This window comes from Myotis davidii, unplaced genomic scaffold, assembly GCF_000327345.1.
Source record: "Myotis davidii unplaced genomic scaffold, ASM32734v1 scaffold1187, whole genome shotgun sequence".
NCBI lineage: Eukaryota > Metazoa > Chordata > Mammalia > Chiroptera > Vespertilionidae > Myotis > Myotis davidii.
Genome location: NW_006299714.1, coordinates 898,599 through 922,706, shown reverse-complemented (window position 1 = coordinate 922,706; position 24,108 = coordinate 898,599). Strand labels below are relative to the sequence as shown.

The following is a 24,108-nucleotide window of genomic DNA, read 5'->3' as shown; positions in this document are numbered from 1 at the left end:
GTAAAGTGGATGGAAGACATTTAATTTTCCTTCTTAGTAGAATGCAGGGTTTTGAGCAGAAGACAGACGTTATCTTTACCATTTAAAAATTGTGAATTGCATTATATAAAGAAAAGTCCATTCAACAAAAGTGGACAGTATTGTAAATAACTTTAAGTGACCACCCATGTAACTTGTATTTTATTTTTTAAAAAAAAATAAATTTTATTGATTTTTTTGCAGAGAGGAAGGTAGAGGGATAGAGAGTTAGAAACATTGATGAGAAAGAAACATCAATCAGCTGCCTCCTCTACACCCCCCACTGGGGATGTGCCCGCAACCAAGGTACATGCCCTTGACCAGAATTGTACCCGGGACCCTTGAGAGTCCGCAGGCTGACGCTCTATCCACTGAGCCAAACCGGTTAGGGCATGTATGGGTTTTTAGAATATCCTTTAAATTTAGTTTGTCAGGCTGTTCTCTCATGATTGGATTCAGATAAATGCATTTTTGATAAAATATATATTAGTTATGTTGTATTCTTGGACCATCATATCATAAGACACAGAATGTCAGTTGCATTACCGATGTAACTTTGATTTCCTGGGTAAGTGTTGTCTGCCATATTTTCCACTGTAAAGTTTTCATTTTTCCTATTGTAATGAAGTAATTATTTAGAGGAATATTTTGAGACTGTTAAATATCCTGTTCCTAATCAAAGTTTTCACCCAGTGTTAAAAGCATCTGTTGACAATATCTGACCAACTTACTTATTGCTATGATAGTTGCAAAATGGTAATATTCAGTCATTCCTGTTATATTTGTTAGTTGGTATTTTCCTTTAGTTTCCTTGTCTCCTCTTTTTTTCTCCTTCCTTCTTTCCTTTCTTCCTTCCTTCTTCCTCCCTTCCTTCCTTCCTTCCTTCCTTCCTTCCTGCCTGCCTGCCTGCCTGCCTGCCTTCCTTCCTTCCTGCCTTCCTTCCTTCCTTCCTCCCCTCCCCCCCTTTCTCATTCATTCATTCATTATTAGGTTTGACTAATAGTCTTTTCAAACTTCCACGGATAGATCTTAGCCATTATTGTTGCTGCTCATTTTGATGCTCATGTTGTCCCAGATTTGGGCAGTGGGAGCTTTTTCAAGCTGGCTCCTGTGTCTTTTAAACATTTCCCTTTTTTTTCTTTGAAAGCATTTTCTCACTTTCTGCCATAATAAGATATTTGATGTTCATCTTATACTTTCCCTGTCCCAGCCCTGGAATGAGCCAATTTTTCTTCAAGAAATCTGGTTCCTTTGGGGGTAAATGGTGTTTAAAACTAAGATCGAGCACTGGGTATACCATTGCTCCTTGTGTGTAGCTGCTGGTTTGTCTTCTCAGCAGGGTGAACTAAGAAGTACATAATTTTGTATTCTTAAACATTTGAGTTTATATTTACCTATAACTTAAAGCTAATACTGCAGGGTTCTACTTTGCTTCTTCTATATTTATGTCTCCTTTTTTTCTCATTGAGACCCCTGTCTCCTCAAAACATCAACATACTTACTAATTTTGAAATATTTAAATGAACCTTGCATTCCTGGAATAAAGTCCACATGGTCATGATAAATTACCCTGTATATATTGCTGGATTAGGTTTACTAATGTTTTATTAAAGATTTCTGTGACTATGTTCATTTGAAAGAATGGTCTGTAATTTTTTTAAGCCTTTGTTGGGGTTTTAAAAAATCAAGAATATGTTGGCTTCACAAAATATGTGGGGAATTGTTTACTGTTTTTCTGTTTTTCTGAACAAATTTGGTAAGATTGGTATTATTTTTTTTCTAAATGTTTGATAGAATTTACTAGTGAAGTATTTCAGCCTATGATTTTTCTCCGGATATTTAAAATTGTGAATTCAGTGTTTTTTGTAGACTTAGGCCAACTCAGATTTTCCATTTCTTCTTGTGTCAATTTTAATAATTAGTGTCTAAAGGAAAGTATTCATTTCGCCTAAGTTGTTGGGTTTATTGGTGTGAAGTTCATAATTCTCTTATGCTTTTAATGTTTGTAGGATTTGTACTGTTATCTTTTATTTATTCCTGGTAATGGTAATTTATGTTTGCTTTTTCTTTTCTTGATCTGTCTAGCTAGAGGTTTATCAGAGAACCTTTTAGTTTCATTGGCATTTCTCTATTGTCATTTATTTATTTATTTATTTATTTTGGCTCTTGTCTTTCCAGTTATTTGGAGTCAATATGTTCTTTTTCTAGCATTTTAGGTTGGAACCATTAAAAAAAATTTTTTTTAAAAAAAATATATTTTTATTGATTTCAGAGAGAGGAAGGGAGAGGGAGAGAGAGGAAAAAACATCAATGATGAGAGAGAATCATTGATTGGCTGTTTGCTTAATGCCGAGCCCGAAACCCAGGCATTTGCCCTAACTGGGAATCGGGAATCGAACCACAACCGCCTGGTTCATAGGTCAAGGCTCAGCCACTGAGTCATGCCGTCCAGGCTGGAACCTTCTTTTTACTTTTCTAATACAAGCATTTAAAATGACACATTTTCCACTAAGCACTAAGCAGTAGTTTTTAGCTGCATTACACAAATTTTGATATGTTTAGTTTTCATTATCACTTAGCAAAAAATATTTTCTAATATTTATCCCTTCTGAATTTTGATTCATGGATTAAATAGAAATGCATTTATCTTTATTCTATTTGGTATTTTTCTAAATATGTTATTGTTATTTCCATTATGGTCAGAGAATAATCTTATGTGATTTTAATTCCTTTTGATTTTATCGTCCAGCATGTGGTAAGTCTTGGTAGATGTTCCATTTGTCCAGGAAAAAACATATAATCTGTACTATGTAACATTCTTTGTCAGTATGGCCAAGTTGTCTGATACTGTTGTTCATGTTTTAGGGAAGAGGGGTGAAATTCTAATGATAGTTTTCTCAGACTGATATCCCATAGATTTTGTGGGTACTTTCTTCTGATTGTTTTCTACTTTCTTTTTTTTTTCCTTCTTGTGTTTCAATTTGAGTAATTTCTGTTAACCTGTCATTAAATTCACTGATTCCTTCCTCTGCTACTTTGTGTCTACTGATGATACCATAGAAAGCATTTTTGTCTCTGTTATATGTTTTTTATTACTAATATTCTATTTACTCAAAATTCCTCTCTACTGAAATTCCTTATCTTTTCATGCATCTGTCTACTACCTTTTCTGTTATAACCTTTAACATATTAGTTATGGTTATTTTAAGCTTCTTTGATAATTACAACATCAGTGTCACCTCAAACTGTTCTTTTCGTTGCATTATCTTTTGACAGTGACTTTTTACCCTTGCTTTTTCATTTGTCTTATAATTTTTTTTATTAAATTCTAGACATTATGTGTAGGATTTAAACAACTTATGAAAACAGTATTTTTGCCTGAAATTAAAATATCTGTTCTGCTAGGCTATTAATGTTGGTGATTGAACCAGTTTAGTCAGTAAAAGCAAGTTTGAATTTTGTAGCTGTTATGGTTATCTTCTGTTATGGACTGAATGTTGTGTTCCCTAAAATTCATTGTTAAAAAATCAACAGCCCCCAATATGATTGTATTTGGAGATAGGGCTTTAACGGAGGTAATTAAGATTAATGAGGTCACAAGGGTGGGGGCATGATCCATTGGGCTTCTTGTTCTTATAAAAAGAGACATGAGAGAGTGTTTTCTCTCTCACACTCTCACCCTCTCCCTGCCCCCCTCCCACTCCTCTTCTCCCTCATTCCCTTCTCCCTTACAAAGTGAGAAGGCTACAATCCAGGAATACAACTCTTACCAGGAGCCAAATTGGTTGGCACCTTGAACTGGGACGTTTAGCCTCTAGAACTGTGAGAAAATAAATATTTGCTGTTTAAACCATATGTCCATGGTATTTTGTTATGGAAGCCTGAGCAGACTAATACACTTTCAGTGCTCTGTGGGCTTGAAATTCCTCTGTTACCCTATTCTAGAGGCCCGGTGCACCAATTTGTGCACCAGTGGGGTCCCTTGGCCTGGCCTGTAGGATCAGGCTGAAACCGGCTCTCTGACATCCCCCAAGAGGTCCCAGATTGTGAGGGGGCACAAGCCAGGTGCATGATCGGGGTCGGGGAGGGACCACAGGAGGGGTCTAGGGCATGTCTGGCCCGCCTCGCTCAGTCCTTGCCGCAACAGCAAGCTAACCTATACCGGTTGGAGCATCTGCCCCCTGGTGGTCAGTGCACATCATAGCGACCGGTCTGCCCCCTGGTGGTCAGTGCACATGATAGCAAGCGATTGAGTGGCCTTAGCATATCATTAGCATATTACGCTTTGATTGGTTGAACGGACGACCAGACACTTAGCATATTAGGCTTTTATTATTTAGGATAGTAAAGGGCTAATATGCAAATTGACCAAACGGCATATTATGCTTTGATTGGTTGAATGGAACGACCAGTCGCTATGACACGCACTGACAACCAGCGGGCAGACGCTCAATGTAGGAGCTGCCCCCTGGTGGTCAGTGCACTCCCACAGGAGGAGCGCTGCTCAGCCAGAAGCCCTGAGGCAGACTCACAGCCTCTCCCACCTCCACGGCAGTGCTAAGGATGTCTGACTGACAGCTTAGGCAGAGAGCGGGCCTAAGCCGTCAGTCGGACATCCCCTGAGGGCTCCCGGACTGTGGACTGTGAGAAGTTGCAGGCTGGGCTGAGGGACTGCCCCCCACCCCCAAATGCATGAATTTTGTGCACCGGGCCTCTAATAATCTTATGTTTAGAGAGGCTGATTTGCCAAAGGATTTTTTCCCCCCAGTATTCCTGTTTAACTCTCTGCTTTAGATCTTTTTTACAATTTCTGTTTCTCTCCTGAACACAATTAATGTTTCCCAATAGATGAAATACCTCATCTATTCAGCATTTATAGTCATTTTTTTCTATAACTTTTTTACATGTTTATAATCATTTTAACATCTTTGTTTGCTGATTAAAATTACTTGGTCATCTGTCAACTTCTGTGTTTGTCAGTTGACTTTGTTTTCTCTTGATTATGCATCACGTTTTATTGATTTTTTTATTGGATTTTTCACATTTTATTTAAAGAACAGCAGGGATTTTTTTTTTTTTCCACATAGAGTATAAGTCCTTTCCTCTGTTAAGGTAAGAGGCTGATAAGCCATATTCTTCCTAGAATTTAGTTAAGCTGATGCTGGGCTCCAGTCTTAGATTTAGTATTTCTGTTATTGGCTCAGTCTCTCCTCCCCCCTCCCCCCCTTTTAAAATCTTGATACTTTTTCAGGTGGGAGGGATTTGTCTGCAGTTTAAAATACTGTTGGTTTATTTTTGGATTCTGGAATTCATTCACAGGGCGAATGCCTGGGATTACCATATTCTCTTACATGGCTACTTTTTCTGAAAAATTAGATGGGGTGTGTTGCAGAGCGAGTAGTGTGGAAGAATTGCTGGACCAAGCAGTCCGTTAAAACTGTTGTCTCTAATCCATCCTGCTACCACACGTTGTTGTGTACAGTCAAGTTGGTTTTTGCTTGCCTGTGAAATGTGTTTCACGGCAGGTGCGCCTGTATGTAGACTAGGTGCCTGTCCCAAGGAAGAGAAGCTGCCATGGTTCTCTCATTTCTGAATGCTCCATGTTCGCCACCTTCTGGAATTGAGTTCATCAAGGTTTCTTTTTATCTTTCACTCTTCATTGGCACATAGAAAATGTCTCTCAACCATGGGAGTGAAGGTCTTTCTTGTTCTACATATCCTGACCTTCAGAATTAGACTTTCTCTTCACTAATTTTTAGTTATATTAGACTATTTCTTAAAGTCTCCAGGTCCTTTGACTGCTTACCAACCAATCTTATCCACATGGGTTTATATTTACCTATTCTATATCTAGGTATTAAAACAACTTAATTACTGCAATCTTAAATTGAGACTCTCTGCTTCTGTTGATTAATTTTTGCATTTTTATTATGATTAAAAATTCCTGACACTTGGCAAAAGCAATAGAAATTAAGCGGCATATTTTATCAAAGTTTTAAATAGATTTATTTGGACTTGTTATTGTGTTCTAACTAACATGATTTCATGAAAACTCAATATGTGAGCATTTAAGATTTTAACATACTTTTGGGAATGAGTCTTCATGGCATAGGGACAGGGCCAGTGCTAGGACATGACTTTAGGAAAAGGCTCCTTCTTTGAGTGGGCCGATTATAAAAAGGCGCCCCTTCCTGCTTCTGACTTGGTGCCCCACTTTCCCGTTGGCTAGATGCCCTCATTCTGTCTTTGCAACTGTACACAGTACATCTGAATCAAGAAAAAAAAGTGCTTTCTTATAACAGATGAAAGAAACTTATAAGAAATTACAAAGTAGAAGATTCATATTGGTCCATCGTTTTTCTCTATAAAAGTGAGATTGATTTTTGCTACTGCTTTTAACTTGCTTCTTGCTTAACTATAAATTAACATCTCCTGGAAAGTCTGAAGGAGCTATAAGTGAATAGTTGTGGAGACAATAAAACCAAGCTGTTTAAAATTTGTGTTCTGGTGCTTTGCATAGAACAAGCCCTGAAACATGTTGGTTGAATGTTAAAATTTCTGAAATAAGTAAAAGGAAACCCTTAAATTTATGAAAGTCGTTTATCTCTAACTTCAGGAACAAATCTAAATCTATTCTAGGATGCAAGATACACTATTACAAAAGCATTAAGAAATACAGTATCCAATTTTTGTTCTATAGGTATCTTGCAACATCCAGATGGCACAGTTTTGAAACAGCTACAGCCACCTCCAAGGGGCCCAAGAGAGTTAGAATTCTATAATATGGTAAGTGAGGTAAGATTTGTTTGTTGTATTCATAGTGGTTTTCAGTTTTCTGGTGGTGACTTAGTAAGAAATATATTTGATAGCATGTCTTAGTATAATGTGTGTGTGACTGAAACAAAGAAAACCCTATAACTCTGAAGGCATGATGCTTTGTTCCTCCCTCCTCCCAATCCCTGGCAACCACCAGTCTGTTTATACAATAGGTGACCTTTTGTGTCTGGTTTCTTTTTGGTCTCATATTTTTAAGGTGCAGCTATATTATAGTGTGCATTAGTACTGTGTTCCTTCTTATGGCTGAGTAATATTCCGTTACACTTACCACATTTTGTGCTTTTGGTGTCACTTATCCATTGATGTACCTTTGGGCTGTTTCTACGTTTTGGCCTTTGTAAGTAGAGCTTCTATGAACATTCATGTACAAATATTTGTTTGAGTACCTGTTTCCAGTTTTTTTTGGTATATATCTAAGACTGGAATTGCTGGGTCATATGATAATTCTACATGTAGCTTTTTGAGGAACTGTCCAATGTTTAACAAAGTGGCTGCACCATTTGACATTTCCATAGCAATGTATGAGGGTTCTAATTTCTCTACATCCTCACCAGCACTTCTTAGTTTTCTTTCTTAAGGGCCATCCAAGTGAGTGTGAAGCGTTGTTACCTCAGTGTGGTATATTTTAATTGCATTTCCTTAATGGCTAATGATGTTGGTCATCTTTTCATGTGCTTACTGACCATGTCTAAATCCTCTCTGGAGTAATGTCTGTTTAGATCCTTTGTTCATTTCTTCATTGGGATGTCTTTTATTTAGTCACTAGAGGCCTGATGTGCACAATTCGTGCAAGGGGCTTGGCCCTTGCAGCCCCTGCTTCGACCAGAAGGTCGTTTGGCTGTCCGGTCTAATTAGCATATTATGCTTTATTATTATAAATAGAAGTACTTTACATATTCTAGATACAAGTCCCTTGTCAGATATATGATTTACAAATATATTCTCCCATTCTTTGGGTTGTCTTTTCACTTTTTTCGTAGTATTCTTCGAAGCTGAAAATTTTTAAATATTGAAATTCAGTGTATCTTTTTTTCCTTTTTTTTGTCTTGTGCTTTTGGTGTCATATCTAAAGTTATATTTTCCTCTAAATGCTATGATGTTAGCTCTTAAGTTTAGGTACAAGTAAAAAGATACAAGCTAAAGATAAAAAACAAATACTGTTATACATGATTTACCATTATTAACTCATTTAACCCTCACAACTACCTATGAGATAGGTACTCTTAGCTTCATTTTATACATGTGTACATTAAGGCATGATTAGTTTAAATAATTTGATCATGATCATGCTAACGTAAATGGTGGTCCCAGGATTTGAATGTAGGCAGTCTAAGCTCTAGGATATATGTTTTTAGCTGTTACATAATGTCTATTTTTTGAAGAAAGTATTTTATATTTACTCAGTAAAAGTCTTGTACGTAATTTGTTGGATTTATTCTAGGTACCTTATTTTTTGTTTGAGTTGTAAACGGTAGTTCTTGAATTAAGTGGTCCAATGATTGCTAATATATAAGAATAAAATAGATATTTATCTAATGTTCTTTGTCTAGTAATCTTGGTGAATTCTTTTTAACTCATATTTATCTGAGATTCCCTAACAATTTTAATTGTTTTCTCTATAGATAATTATATATTTTGCGATTGGAAGTTTTGTTTGTCCTTTTTGAATCCATATACTTCTGTCAAGGACTTCAATTTCAGGGCTCAATAGAAGCAATGATGAGGGTATCTTCCTCTCATATAACAAAAGTACTTTTAACATTTCCCTGTTAAAATATGTCTTCTTTCTAAAGTTTTGGTAGATACTTCTTCCTAGGTTAAGGAAATTGCCTTTTGTGTGAGTCAAGGTTCTGACAAGAGATAAATTATGTATTCTGTCAGTTTAATAAAGGGATTGTTTACCTAGGCGTGGTCAGAGTTAGGATAATGCTATATCATCCCTGGGCCTCTAAGGGCAAGGAGAGGGAGTGGTTACTGGAACCCAGGGAAGGTAACTTTATGAGAAGGTATGAACTGATAAGGAGGGAACTAGAGAAGTAAATAATCCAACCTCAACTGTCTCCCATTAGTAAAAGAATGACCAGAGGGCAAGGGATCCCACTGATGCAGTTGATTCAGGTCAGCTCCTTGGGAAGAAAATTGTGGAGGTGGAAAGGGAAAATATATAGTATCCTTTCCATTTTTATTTCAGGAAACAATTTAAAGTATGATATGAATAGGTATTGAATATTTTTGAACTACCTTTTCTGTATCTATTGAAATTAGCATGAATTTCCTCCTTTAATCTACTAATGTCATTATAGCTATCTAATACTATATCACCTTTCATTTTTTGAAATGAAACCTACTAGAGTGTCTTTTTTATTTTTAATATTATGAATTACCGAATATTGTTTGCTAGTGTTTTATTTCAGATTTTTCCCAGCCATGCTCATAAATGAGATTGAATTATTATTTTAAATTTTGTCTTTGGTTGATTCCAAATTCTTTTAGCTGGATAAAATGAGTTGAGGAGCATTTCTTATTGTATTTTGAGGAAGAATTTTTCACATAAAAGATTTTGTTTCTTAAAGGCTTGATAGAACTTACCTATACATTTATCAGAGCCTTTTGCCTATCTCTGTTTCGTGTGTGTGTGTGTGTGTGTGTGTGTGTGTGTGTATCAGAGAAAAAGGGAGAGGAAGAGAAACATTAATGATGAGAGAGAGTCATCCATTGGCTACTGCCTGTACACCCCGTCCCGGGGATTGAGCCTGAAGCCCCGGCAAGTGCGCTGATTGGGAATCGTGAGAATCGAACTGTGACCTCCTGGTTCATAGGTTGATGCTCACCCGCTGAGCCTCGCATGCTGGGAATGCCTGTCTGTTTCTCTTTCTTCCTTTCCTCCTTTCCATCCTTCTTCTTTTTTTAATCCTCATCCGAGGATATCTTTCCCCTTTGATCTTTAGAGAGAGAGGAAGGTGGGGGGGTGTGGAGAGTGTGAGAGACACATGTGCCTGTACGAGAATGGGGGATTGAACCTGCAACCCCATTATGTGCCCTTGACCAGGAATCGAACCAGCGTCCTCTTGGTGCATGGTTTGACGGTCAACCACTGAGCCACACTGGCCAGGCATTTTCCGTCCTTCTTTTTCCCTTTTATTATTTTCTTTGTTCCTGGAAAGGCGCATTTTTTTAAATGTATTTTATTGATTTTTTACAGAGAGGAAGGGAGAGGGATAGAGAGTTAGAAACATCAATGAGAGAGAAACATCAAACAGCTGCCTCCTGCACACCCCCTAGTGGGGATGTGCCCGCAGCCAAGGTACATGCCCCTGACCTTAATCGGACCTGGGACCCTTCAGTTTGCAGGCCGACGCTCTATCCACTGAGCCAAACCCGTTAGGGCAAGGGGCATATTTGTAACCATAGTGGAGTCTTTCTCTGATAGAAACATCAATGAGAGAGAAACATCAAACAGCTGCCTCCTGCACACCCCCTAGTGGGGATGTGCCCGCAGCCAAGGTACATGCCCCTGACCTTAATCGGACCTGGGACCCTTCAGTTTGCAGGCCGACGCTCTATCCACTGAGCCAAACCCGTTAGGGCAAGGGGCATATTTGTAACCATAGTGGAGTCTTTCTCTGATCTGTTTGGGAGTGGAGTCGTTCTCTGGGCTCTATGTGGATCCCAGTAAGGCAGGCCATACCTCTTTCCCTCCTCTATGGAGAGGACAATGTGGATTAAGCTGAAAAATTACCTACTAAAAGTGAGAAAGGGATTAGACTACTGCTTGAGAACTGTGGAATGATTTTGAATGTTTTACAAATGGTTGCCTCATCAACAACAAAAAAAGTACTTACAAAGTGTGTACACCACAACATGCTTGTAAAAACACTGCATTGTGCTCACATTCCCTTAAATGTTCCCAAAGATGCTCAGCTACTAAGGAGAGGCAGAGACAGCTTGGCGAAAAAGGTAAGGGTGAGGGGCGTGGGAGGCTGTGGAAGGAGAAAGCAGCCTTCCAGTTAAACATCAGCCCTCAGTTTAAAGGTCAGTTGTGCACATGCAGACCCCGGATGTTTATTGGAATTACGCTTAATCCCTGGATGCCCTGGCCTAGAGTACCATGTAAACATGTGTCCTCCCAAGATTACTCGCCCTACTGATTGTATCTAAAGATAAAAATTCCAATAAAGGCCTAACGAGGCGGGCAATAGAGGCGGCCTGGCTTTTCAGCTGGGGGTCTGCATTAGCACAGGCTTGTTTGGAAAGGTCAAGGAATAATTAGGGGCACTGCCTTCGACACTCCCATGTCTCCCCTAAGTCAGAATTCCACACACTTCCCTTTTTTCAGCACGTCCTCCTTACAAACTTTCCAACCAAGTCTCATGCTTCCCAACATCTAGACATGTCTAATATTTTCTAGAATTATTACTGCTTATATATCAACAAATTAAGTGAGCAATGATTAGAATTACGTTAAGGTGAAGGATTTTTTTTTAAAAGGTAAAACCACAACTTCCTTACAGATATCAAATATGTACGTGTTAAAGATTTTGTTAAACTTATTATTTAATGAGGGAACTAGGCAGATGTTAAAACTGGTTCAAAAAAAGTCAAAGAAGCACACATTTATATGAAATAAAGGGAAGTTGAAATGAATTTAGGAATGTTCACTAAACTCCCACCTTCCATGAAAGTTCTGAGAACCTTCCCTGGCCAGAATTTATTTGTAAGAATTATTTTGCATCTGCTAAGAGTTATCTACAGCTTATTTTGTTGTAAAATAGTTCAAGGACAGTGAAAGGCTAGAATTAGATAATCTAAACAATACATAATTTTTCATTGGAAACACAGTGTACTCTTTTTTTTTTTGCTTATTCAAAATTTTAGATATATTATGATAAACAGTATTATTTTATTTGAGAAAAGTGTAGGGCACTTGTAAAACAGTATAAGAAACTAATATGCAAGTTCTGTTTCTCTCTTTCAGGTTTATGCTGCTGATTGTACCGATGGTGTTCTTTTAGAGCTACGAAAATATTTGCCAAAATATTATGGCATCTGGTCACCTCCCACTGCACCAAATGGTAAGTTTTTAGGTAAAAACTTTTATTCTTAATTCAGGAGAGAGGTTTTATAAAAGGTTTATATAAAAGTGAGCCTGGTATTATAAACACTGAATACATGTGTGATTTTTTTTCTAATAATTCTCTACTTCATTAAAGAAACTTATTAATACTTTTGCTCTTCACAACCAGTTTCTTAAATGGTATATACAAATTAATGATCAGTCTGTTATAATTGAATGAAAATATATATACTAGTACTTAATACTGTATTAATTTACAGATGTTCGCTTTTTTGTAATTTCTTTTTCTTTTCATTTTGAATGGGAGAAAACATCATGAAATATATTTTCCTTGCATAACTTCCTCCCTGTCTCATATCCCACTTCTTCGTCCCACACTTCAGGGCTTTAAATTGCAATATTTAAAAAAATACCAGTAAGTTTTATAGAGGACAAACTGATCTATGTAAGGGCACAACATTTCTCTCTTAATATTAGTTAATACTTGAAGCAGTATTTGCCACTTCTGGGCCTTTGAGCAGACAGAATTTAATTAAACAAGCAGCTTGACTGTGTAACTATTGAAGAAGGTTGGTGAATGGGGTAAGATTTTGAAACTTGACTGAGTTTAAGAATAACCCATGGGCTTATTTATTTATTTTTTTAATAGCAAAGGTGGAGATTTATTGAAGAACAAGTACAGACTCCCACGTGGGGAAAGGGAAGAGTCCCACAGAACTGACTCCCATGTAGGGAAGGGGAAGAGTCCCCCCATGGGCTTATTAAAATGCATATTAATAGGCTAAATGCCCAGACATTTTGATTATAGTTTATGTTGGAGTTCAGTGATATGCTTGTTAAAAGCGACAAGCTTGCCCTGGCTGGTTTGGCTCAGTGGATAGAATGTCGGCCTGTGGACTGAAGGGTCTCAGGTTCGATTCTGGTCAAGGGCACATGCCCTGGTTGCGGGCTTGATCCCCAATGAGGTGGGTGCAGGAGGCAGCCGATCAATGATTCTCTCTCATCATTGATGTTTCTCTCTCTCTCTCCCCCTCTCCCTTCCTCTCTGAAACCAATAAAAAAAATACATATTTTTTAAAAGCGACAAGCTTTTTTAATATAGATAGTACTTGGACTACATTTTGAGAAGAGGAAACAAGGGTCCTCCAGCTTGAGCTTATTCTTTTCCTTAGATCTCTCTCTTCCTTTGACTTATGGACTGTGTATCAAGTTTCATCAATAGGGAATCATAGTACTCTCCTGTGAGTATCCTTAGTTAGGTAATACTAAATCAGCGGTTCCCCTGGGTATTTAGGATTTGCCCATATTTCAGTTGTATGGGAGTGGGGAAAAGTGAGCCTAGGCTCTTTCTCCTCCCCTCCCCTTTTGTCCCCCCCTTCCTTCCTTCTTGTCTATTAGTCCCAAATGTATATGTTTCTGATTCAGATCAGCATGTTGCTTAAATTATTATTTCACAAGTCATTGTAATTATAGAGATTTCCATTGTCGTGTAAGATACCTAGATTTCAATGAATTTTGCTACTGATTAATGTTTAACTTAGAACATTATTTAATCACTAGTGGCCTGGTGCACAAAATTCGTGCACATTAAAAGGAAATTAATTAGAGGAAATATTTTAATATTGCTCTTTGCCCTTTCTCTATAATAGAAGTGTCAGAGATGAAAGAAAATTAGTAAAATGTATATGAAAAATTCCCTCCTGTCAGAGTCTGGGGCATTCCGCGAGACCCAGAGTCAAGTCCCCGTCCACCAGCGTGTGCCTCAAAATCACGTGAGACCCAGACCTGGCCGGCCTCACCCCCAACAAGCCCCACAGGGCAGGGGGCACGGCCTCAGGTCCCCTGGCTGGAGGGTGTGATGACCGTTTGCATATTAGCTCTTTATTATATAGGATTATTCCTCAAGAACGTGACTTCTAAAGATTAACAAAGGTGGTTGAGGATGGTGTTAAATTGGATGTCTAGATACTGTAATTGAGTACTCAGTTTTAAAAGATTGTTTAGAAGGGGTTTTATTGTCTCCACAAGTATTTCCTTTATAGTCCTCAGACTTTCTAATAAATACGTGTAAATGTTTATAGAAATTCTTCGGTAATCCATGAGTGCAGTAATCCATGAGAGAGAAACATCGGTTGGCTGCCTCCTGCACGCCCCCTACTGGGGATTGAGCACAAAATCTGGGCATGTGCCCCGAAGGGACAACACTCAACTAACCAATTGAGCCACACTAGCCAGGGCTCTCATTGTGCCTTTTTAATGTCCTTGGAAATCTTACATCTACTTCATACCTTTTGCTAATGGTTGAATATTATTTAATCCCCCTCCTGCAAGTGTTTCTCTGTGATATTTATACTAATTGTTGACTCTGGAGTTGTTTTAACTTTTTTCTCAGTTTTAAGTTGTCCTCATTTTGTTTCTCCTGGAAGTTATTTGAGTGGTAATATGTTTGCTTATCACTAATTAAAGTTTTTCTTTCATAACAGATTTATACCTAAAACTGGAAGATGTGACCCATAAATTTAATAAGCCCTGTATAATGGATGTAAAGATAGGGCGAAAAAGCTATGATCCTTTTGCCTCATCTGAGAAGATTCAGCAACAGGTCAGCAAGTACCCATTAATGGAAGAGATTGGGTTCTTGGTGCTTGGCATGAGGGTAAGAGTGATTATTAGTATAATACACATATCTTTCTTTACATGTTCTTTTCTTGAAAATTATAGATGTCATTATAATACTAATATATAAGATGATATATTTTGAAATTTGGTTGTCTGCAACTCCCCAATGTAAGCAGATATTTTTATTTTTTGTTCACTGATATATGGTCAGTGTCTGGAATGATTGTGACATATAGTATGTGATTAATAAATAAATGGATGAACCTCAAGAGGTCCAACTCTGGTAATTTTGTTTTAAAGAGGTTTTAAAGTGGGAGCTACAAGGGCTCTGGAAATAGAGGTTAGAAGTGTGAAGTTTAAGTTTGATAAATGATTGCTACCTATATAAACATAATGGCGTAGTTTTGAATTTCATCATAAAAGATGATATATGGATCTTTTGAGTTCTAAATAGGAGAGTTAATAAATAGGAAGCATTATAGATGGAAGTTTAGCTGTAATATAAATGACGTGGTAAGTTAATGTTATATTGTTTATGATTTTGCTTTGAGGAAAGTACTATGTTTATATATTCAGTAATTTTTCTATATTTTTTAAATGGAAAAGGGAAACTAAAATTAGGTCACTGTGGTTTAAAAACAGTTGTTTTATTTGCTCATGATTCTGTGGGTTGGCAATTTGAGCTGGCCTCAAGTAGACAGTTCTGCTGATCTCACCCAGGGTCCCTTGTGTGGCTGAACTCATCTGATGGTTCTGCTGGGGTTAGGTGGTCTACAATGACCTCACTTATGTGGTGGAGCTTATTCTAACTTTCGGATGGGCCTTTTTCCATGTGGTTTCTCATCCTCCAGGAGGCTAGTTGGAGCTTCTTCATGTGCCACATTCCTAAAAGGCAAGAGTGGGAGCTACAAGGGCTCTGGAAATAGAGGTTAGAAGTGTGAAGTTTAAGTTTGATAAATGATTACTACCTATATAAACATAATGGCGTAGTTTTGAAATTCATCATAAAAGATGATATATGGATCTTCTGAGTTTTAAATAGGAGAGTTAATAAATAGGAAGCATTATAGATGTATTGTTAATGTGATAATTATAACAGCACAGTTGAATTTGGTATTCTGATCAAAGGAATTGTTGATACAGTTGTTTCATTTAGAAAACGATAATTAAATGTGCGTATACACGAAAAGGAAAAAGGATTAATGGCGTAATGTCAAAACAAACAAGAAATAAACATCCCACAGGAGAAACTATTTAAACATCCGCTGTTTTCAAATCTTAGCCTCCCACTTTCCTTTTCACTTTTTTCAGAGGACCTTGCCTTCTGCTTCAGAAAAAATTAAAGCCATTAGATAGGATTTCCTTTTCTTTCCTGCTAACAGATGTGCATACCTAACATACAAGTGCTTTCATTTCCCCTTTATTCCTTTCTCTCACATTGATGAATTTTCTGTCCTAAGGACAGCCCTTCCCTATGCCCTCTGGATCTCATTCCCTTCCACCTTTTTAGGAACCTAATACTATTGATTCTTTCTTGTCTTATATCTTCAACTTCTGTCTCTTTCCTGACACTCTTCCTTTTGTTTTATATATGTTCAGATCACTCTCAATTTTTAAAAAACGACATCATCAAAACCTACCTTTACCTTGCTCTGCTGTCCACCAGTGGGTTTAACTTGCCTCCCCTTCACAATCAAAATAGTTATGTCCATCGCCTTACTTCCCACTTAGTATTTTTCAGCCTCCAATCTGGCATTTGCTCTACCATGCCACCAGATCAGCTTTCACTAAGGTCCCTAATGACATCTTCATGTTACTAAATCTAAATGCCATTTTCATTACTAACCTTACTGCACTTTGAAAAGCAGCCTTGAAGACTGACTATGTTTTCCTGAAAATATCCTTTTTGTGTCCTTGAGATTACACCCTGTTCTGGTGTTTCCAAAGGCTACTTTGCAGTTTTCTTTGCCAGCTAATTTTCCCCCCGTTTATTTTTTAGGTGTTGAGGTATTCCACTCTGTTCCATTTTACTGTCTTTATTTTCTCTTTTTTCCTAAGCAGTGTCCTTTGTTCTTATTGGATCAGTTTCACTTACACTGATACTCCCAAAGGCATATCTGTAGCCTCAGCTTTTTCTTTGATCTCCTAATCTGGATAGCTAGAACCCTACCAGACATTTTACTAGGATGACTTAAAAACATCTAGAACTAATATATAAAAAAGCGATACACTCATCTCGCAACCAACCACAACAAATCTCAACAAATACTGAGATTATTCCTTATCTCATAAATGGCAGTGCTAGTTTTACACACTGGAAACCTTGTAGTCACCATTACCTCTCAGAGCCATTCTATTGATCTTAATTCCCCAGCATCTCAAATCCCATTATCACCATTATCCTTTTACAGAACCTTGTCTCTTAACTGATCTCTCAAGTTCAGTTTTTCTCTTTCAATCTGTTCTCCAAACATTGTAAAACAATCATGGCATTCTCTTATTAAAAACTCTTCAGTGGGATTCCATTGCTTTAGGGTACATATACAGGATAAGTAAAAAAGGCATTGCATGATTTGGCCCTCCTGGGATATGTCATTTTCTATATGAACTTCAGATTGGCTTATATGCTTATAAAAATTGTTGGTGTTTTATTATTATTTTATCTTAGTTGTGGATTAATTTAAGTAGAATTGATATCTTTAAATTTCTCATTTTTTATTGAATTTATTGGGGTAACATCTATATATATAAAAGCCTAAGCGACCGATATGACTGAGTGACTGGAACAACCGGTTGCTATGACGTGCACGTACCACCAGGGGCCAGATGCTCAATGCAGGAGCTGTCCCCTGGTGGTCAGTGTGCTCCCACAGCAAACCTCCCTGGCCGGCCAACCTCTCACAGTCCCTCCCCACTGGGCCCTGGGCTGGAACAGGGAACCGGTGTGGGTGGTGGTGGGGCTGGTGGTTAACCTTTCCTGGCCGGCAGGCCCCAGTGACAGTGCAGCAGTGAGAGAAGGAGAAGGGGGAGAGGTGGGGAACCACACGGTGGTGGGGCGCCAAAAGCAGTGTTGGCGTCCAGCGTCCGTTCCTTCCACTCCTGGCCCGGCAACTACCTCCTCTCCCAACCCCGCCAGGGCCTTCAGGCCCAAATCGGCCTGGCCCTGATCAGCCTGGCCCCAATCAGCCTTGATCACTAGGCAGGCCCAGGGACCCCACCCGTGCACGAACTTCGTGCACCGGGCCTTTAGTTGGCTAACAAAATTAGAGGTTTCGGATGTCAGCCTATACTCCATACCCAAACTGCAAGCCATCCCCACTGTCACTCGTCTATAAATTAACTCCTCCCACTTGATGCTCTCATTTTATTCATTCTATTTCCCTGCCTTAAAACTTTATTATTCACTAAAATTAAAAAGGCTGGTAATACCAAGTGTTAACAAGAGGAAGAATTAAAACATTCTTACACAGCTGGTGCAAAATGATACAGCCACTTTGAGTCTGTTTTTGTTTTGTTATTTATTCTGTTCTTTAGACTCCACATAAAAGTGAAATCATATGGTATTTGTCTTCCTTTGTCTGACTTATTTATTTCACTTAGCATAATACTCTCTAGGTCAATCCATGATGTCAGAAGGATAAGATTTCCTTTCTTTTTTATGGCTGAGTAGTATTCTATTGTGTAAATGTATCACAGCTTTTTTATTCGCTTATCCACTGATGGCCACTTGGCCTGCTTCCAAATCTTAGCTATTATAAATAATGCTACAGTGAACATAGGGGTACAAGAATTGACATCTTTTATATTGAGTCTCCCTCTCTGAGACCATGGGTGTGTGTTTGTGTGTATGTCTTAGGAATTTGTTAAAAATGTCTTTATATAGATTGTACCTTTATTTAGTTTATTTCTCTTTTGTTGCATTTGTAAATGGAGTTTTCCATTATGTTTCTAACCAGTTATTTGTGTATATCAAAGTCACCATTTCAAGTTTTTGTGTACTCAGTCACCATTTCAAGTTTGTATTAGTTTTTCAGTTGATTTTTCAGTATATGTCCATTACCTATAAAGAGTAATATTTTATCTCTTCCTTCCCAAATTATTATTCCTCTAATTTCTTTCTCTTGTCTTATTTGCATTTGCTAGAGGCTATAGAACATTAGATAGTAGTGATGTTAGAAGACATTGTAGTAGAACACATTTTTTGGAAACTTCTCATATTTTAGGACAGATGCTTTTTTTTTTTTAAATTTCCACTTTAAACTTAAGTTGATGCTGACCTTTGGTGGATTGAGGTAGATAATTTTTCTTATTGGAAATATTCATCTATCCGTTTAAAGAGTTTTCATCGATAGTGGATGTAAATTTATTAAATGCTTTTTTAGAGTCTATTGATATGATGACATGACTTTTTTCCCCTTTATTTCATTAGGATGACTCATATGAATAGATCTTTCCACCTTTAACCACTGCTGTGATAAATTCCACACAGTCAAGAAGTATTCATTTTTAATATTCACTGCTTTTTCTGACAGGTTTATCATGTTCATTCTGATAGCTATGAGACACAAAACCAGCACTATGGAAGAAGCTTAACAAAAGAAACTCTAAAGGAAGGTAAGGACTGAACAACCAGATTTCAGTGCTTTTATTACTGCATAAATATCGAAATAATTCTAAAATTATTTCAATTTTCTCTTGGAATAATGATTCAATTCACAATAAACTTAAAAAAAAAGAAATTTACATTCACACATAATCTCTGGTTCATCGTACACCAAAACCTTAGGTGTATCTTACCTTTTTGTTTGTTTGTTTGTTTGTTTGTTTACTTGCTTACTATTCTTAAATAAAAATGAACATTTGTGAACCAACCACCTAGTTCAAGTACTGGAACTAGAGGTTGTCTTTAAATTCATAGTATATAGTCCTGGCTGGTGTGACTCAGCATCAGTTGGTTAAGCATCATCCCATGTACTAAAAGGTTGATGGTTCGATTCCCAGTCAGGGCACATGTCCAGGTTTGGTCTCTGGTTGACTAGGGTGTGTGAGGGAGGCAACCAATCGATGTTTCTCTCTCGCATCAATGTTTCTCTCCTTCTCCCCTTCTCTTTTCCTCTCTCTGAAATCAATAAAAACACATTTAAAGATCATAGTATATAGATCAGCCATGGGCAAACTACGGCCCGCGGGCCAGATGCGGCCCGTTTGAAATGAATAAAACTAAAAAAAAAAAGACTGTACCCTTTTATGTAATGATGTTTACTTTGAATTTATATTAGTTCACACAAACACTCCATCCATGCTTTTGTTCCAGCCCTCCGGTCCAGTTTAAGAACCCATTGTGGCCCTTGAGTCAAAAAGTTTGCCCACCCCCGATATAGATCTTAGTATATTAAAACTGCTTGTTACATTAAGAGACTTTAAAGTGTGTGTTGTAGCATGTCATTTTCTATTTAAATTTCTCTTTTATAGTTGAGCTGTGTATATTCTAGAACTACATTATGAATGAACAAGTGGCATGAAGAGTAGTTTAAAGTCTGTTAATATATATACTTGTAAAATATTTATGGACAAAATAAAAACAATGATATCCTAAATTTCTGGAAGTAATAGTCTATTGGAAGTTTATTCTTAGCTCTGCCTAAGGTGGGAAACAGGTTATGTGTAATATAAAGAACTTGAAGAAGAATTTTTATTTTATGTGTAAAAACAGGCATCCATCATGTGATCGTAACAATTAGTATTTGCCTCAGCCAATAGCAAGATAATATGCAGATTGGCTCTTTTTTAAAAAAATTAAATATATTTTTATTGATTTCAGAAAGGAAGGGAGAGGGAGAGAGAGATAGAAATATCAATGATGAGAGAAAATCATTGATTGGCTGCCTCCTGCACACCCTCCACTGGGGATCGAGCCTGCAGCCCAGGCTTGTGCCAGGCATCAAACCGCGACCTCCTGGTTCATAGGTCGACACTCAGCCACTTGTGCCCCTGCGGCTGGGCATGCAGATTGGTTCTTTATTAAAATATTTCCCAAGCTAATGTGAATATATTTTTTTTAGCAATTTCTGACTCAGAGTAGGGGAACAACTATTTAAAGGCAAAAATAAAATTGTACATACCCATAAATTTCCAAATATGATAAAATAGGCATGAATAATTTTAAGAGGCATAGATAATCTGATAGGTCAAAGCATTTAAAAGTCTTAATTTGGATAATGTACTCAAACTGGAATAGTGCTAATCCCTAATGTTTATCTTGTGGAAAGACTGATTTAATCAATATCATTGAGAACAAAATATATAGTGCTTGTTATGACTTGGTATTTTGGTAATGGGCTGTTGACACCATTAAAAATGGTTATGATTTGACTCTAGGTTTTAGATGAGCTCTTACATGTGGTTCTGATAAACAAGTAATCTTCTATAAAATCCCTCAAAATAGCGAATGAAATAAATTTTGGAATACATTCCTTAAGAGAATATATGTAGAGAGAACTAAACTACCAGTCTATCCGTAATAAATAGTTTTGTTTAAAGGATATTTCACTTTACATAAGTGTAACTTAAATGTTTACCAGCATCTTCACCAGAAATTAAGTTTGAAGTTCAGGTTTCTATGTCTGACTAGAATTCCTCCTAGTTCAGTTTATTGCAAGGGATGATGGGGAAAAATGATATCTAAGATGAATTTACTTCCCAAGTCATAGCTGTTTTATGATTACATTATAATTGTAATAATATATTACAGTGATACTGTATTTTCCTTTCTATAGGAGTTTCCAGATTTTTTCATAATGGATTCTGCTTGAGAAAAGATGCTGTTGCTGCCAGTATTCAGAAGATTGAGAGAATTCTGCAGTGGTTTGAAAGCCAGAAGCAGCTTAACTTTTATGCAAGTTCATTACTGTTTGTTTATGAAGGTTCATCTCATCCAACTACTACAAAATCAAATGACAGAACTTTGGCAGAAAAGTTTTTGTCCAAAGGACAACTCTCGGACACAGACGTACTGGAGTATAATAAATCAGCTGCCTCCTGCACACACCCCACTGGGATGTGCCTGCAACCAAGACACATGCCCTTGACCGGAATCGAACCTGGGACCCTTCAGTCCACAAGCTGCCTCTCTATCCACTGAGCCAAACCAGTTAGGGCAGGGTTAACTTTTTTATAATCTTACTCAGGAAAACTAATTATTTGTTCATTAGAAAACTATGAAGAATAAAGAAACTTTGGAATGTTAAGCAGGGAATGTGGTGGTACATGATTTAAACATCTATTTGGCTCAAGCAAAATGCAAAACATTCAGTCATTAAGAGTTTAGTTTTCTGTAGCCAATTTATCATGAAATCTCTGTCCACCCAACTGTGACAATGAGCCATATCTAAACTCTTTACATTATGAGAATACTTTCAAAAATCTAGAAAGCACAGGTTGATGTCCTTAGTATTACTTTTTGAAGTTATTAAAACTGGAGAAAATTCTACTTCAGAAATAAGTACTGTTTAGGTTTTATATTAACATTTAGACCAGCATATTTAAAGGTGCTTCATAGTGAAATGATTTTGAATTATTTTATTGCAAAAGCAGATTTTCCCTTTAATTTTTATTTTATTACTCATATTTCAACATGTTTATACTTCATGAAAAAGGTAATTAAAACAGACAACAACAACAACAACAATCTTGAAATTAAGGGCACTAATAATTATTCTTGCCAGGGCAAGAAGAGACAAGTTACTTGGAAGAAACATGTTTTTCTTTTAAAATCTTTCATTTATGGGCAAATTGGAATATATATTTACTATATTGTGAAAAGTGTTATAAACTCTATGCCTTCTCCTCTAACTGCAGCTTCAAAAAGGTGGGTGATTAAACTTAGTCTTATTTCTCCTTAAAATAACTTGAATTTTTAAAAATTTTATATATTTTTATGTGTCCATTTAGGTAAACAGTAGAGTAAATCTATGTTGCTAAAAATGATGTTTCTCAAAATTTTAATATGCAGTGAAGGACAACATCCAATATTGTGTTATTAAACATACTGTGTAAATTAGTACATCATAGAGAGTGGTGCATATCTAAACCCATGCTTCTGTTTCATTGTTACTCAAAGTAGTTTTATGTTATGTTCAAGAGAGAAATTACGATTTAATTTTATAGATGGGGGATAATGCTATTTTTCCTGGATAAATTAGAGTCTGTATTATCTGTTTCATATTTACGTTTTTAAAAATAACCAGTTATTATTGAAAACTTTAAAGTTAATTTGCAAATATGTTAGATGTTTATGCTCCCATTGCTTGCATTTTGATTCACTAATAACACATCTAAGTAGTTAATAGTTTTGCCACATTCTTTGGAAAATGTTTTAGAGCTGAGAATTGTTAGTGTGTCCCAACACCCCACCCCACCCCCAATTTCTCCTAAGAATTATAAATTAAATTTTTAAATCCAATAATTATTTTTTAGTATGCCCCCCCCGCCCCCCCAATTTCTCCTAAGAATTATAAATTAAATTTTTAAATCCAATAATTCTTTTTTAGTATGGAGGAAAGTATCACAATTTTATGTTTATGTCACCTTCCCAAGCCCCTCTGAGGGCACTTTGCAAAATATCTGAGCACAAACAGAAGTACCAAATGCTCTGTGAATTCTAAGTTTAATAAATCTATTAAACACGAATAACTTTGAAATTCATATGCATTTTGTTATAGCAAAATTTGATTGTTTTTAATTTTTTTATTTCTAAGTTTTATATAGGCACTTCATATTTTTCTCTGCTGCCTAAATGGGTATTAGCTTTTCTTTTTTTTTTTTTTGTGGGGATGAATTTCAAGTAATAAGTAAAAGAAATGTTTTAGTTTTACTTGATTTTTCCTACACTATAGACTTTTTGCTGTTGTTGTTATTTTGGATAGTGGCTCATTAAATCTTAAGTTCAGATAATTAGACACTATTTTGAATCTGAACAAAACAAGAAGGTTTTTTTTGTAGGGAATGGTATCAGTCTATGTAAAATGAATTTAATACATTTAAGTATTAATCAGTTTTTTTTGCACATTTTATCTCAATAAAGTGTGTCAACTATTCCAGATTTTCTTTACCTATATTTGGAAATATAGTTTTGTAAAATCAGTGTCTTACCTTTTTTATAAAATAGATAATATTTTGTTTATTTTAATAAAACAAGAAGCCTTTTTATCTTTTGTTTTTCAGGGAAGGGATTAACGTTTGTTTACATTTTTTATCACTGTTATCTAATGCTTTTTTTATGTTACTTTATAAGTAAGCTTACATATAACAGAATAAGTATCTGTTTATGTAATCTACATGTGATTATTTTACTGTCTAGTCCAGTCATTTAGCATTATGCTGAAATTTACCACTGTGGGAAAGAATGATCCACTATTCACCAAGCATATTTAAACATGTAAATGTTTAAGAAGTAATCATAATAAGGATATAGTTTGAATTAATAGATTTATCACTTTTTTTCCACTAGAAAACACGAACAGTGGTTTTACTGTATTTCTTACAGAATGCACTAATAAATA

The 24,108-nt window shown here is 36.5% G+C and overlaps 1 protein-coding gene across 1 annotated transcript in view; it reads left to right on the top strand.

Annotated features, from left to right (window-relative positions):
• The window catches only part of IPMK (inositol polyphosphate multikinase), a 37,625-nt gene that overhangs the window by 7,420 nt on the left and 6,097 nt on the right, over positions 1-24,108 (top strand). Inside the window, exons 2-7 of the mRNA XM_015571807.1 lie at positions 1,941-1,953; positions 6,719-6,804; positions 11,831-11,927; positions 14,413-14,585; positions 19,081-19,162; positions 21,325-21,588. Coding sequence (XP_015427293.1) covers positions 1,941-1,953; positions 6,719-6,804; positions 11,831-11,927; positions 14,413-14,585; positions 19,081-19,162; positions 21,325-21,588 — 715 coding nt within the window. The remainder of the gene's footprint in view (positions 1-1,940; positions 1,954-6,718; positions 6,805-11,830; positions 11,928-14,412; positions 14,586-19,080; positions 19,163-21,324; positions 21,589-24,108) is intronic.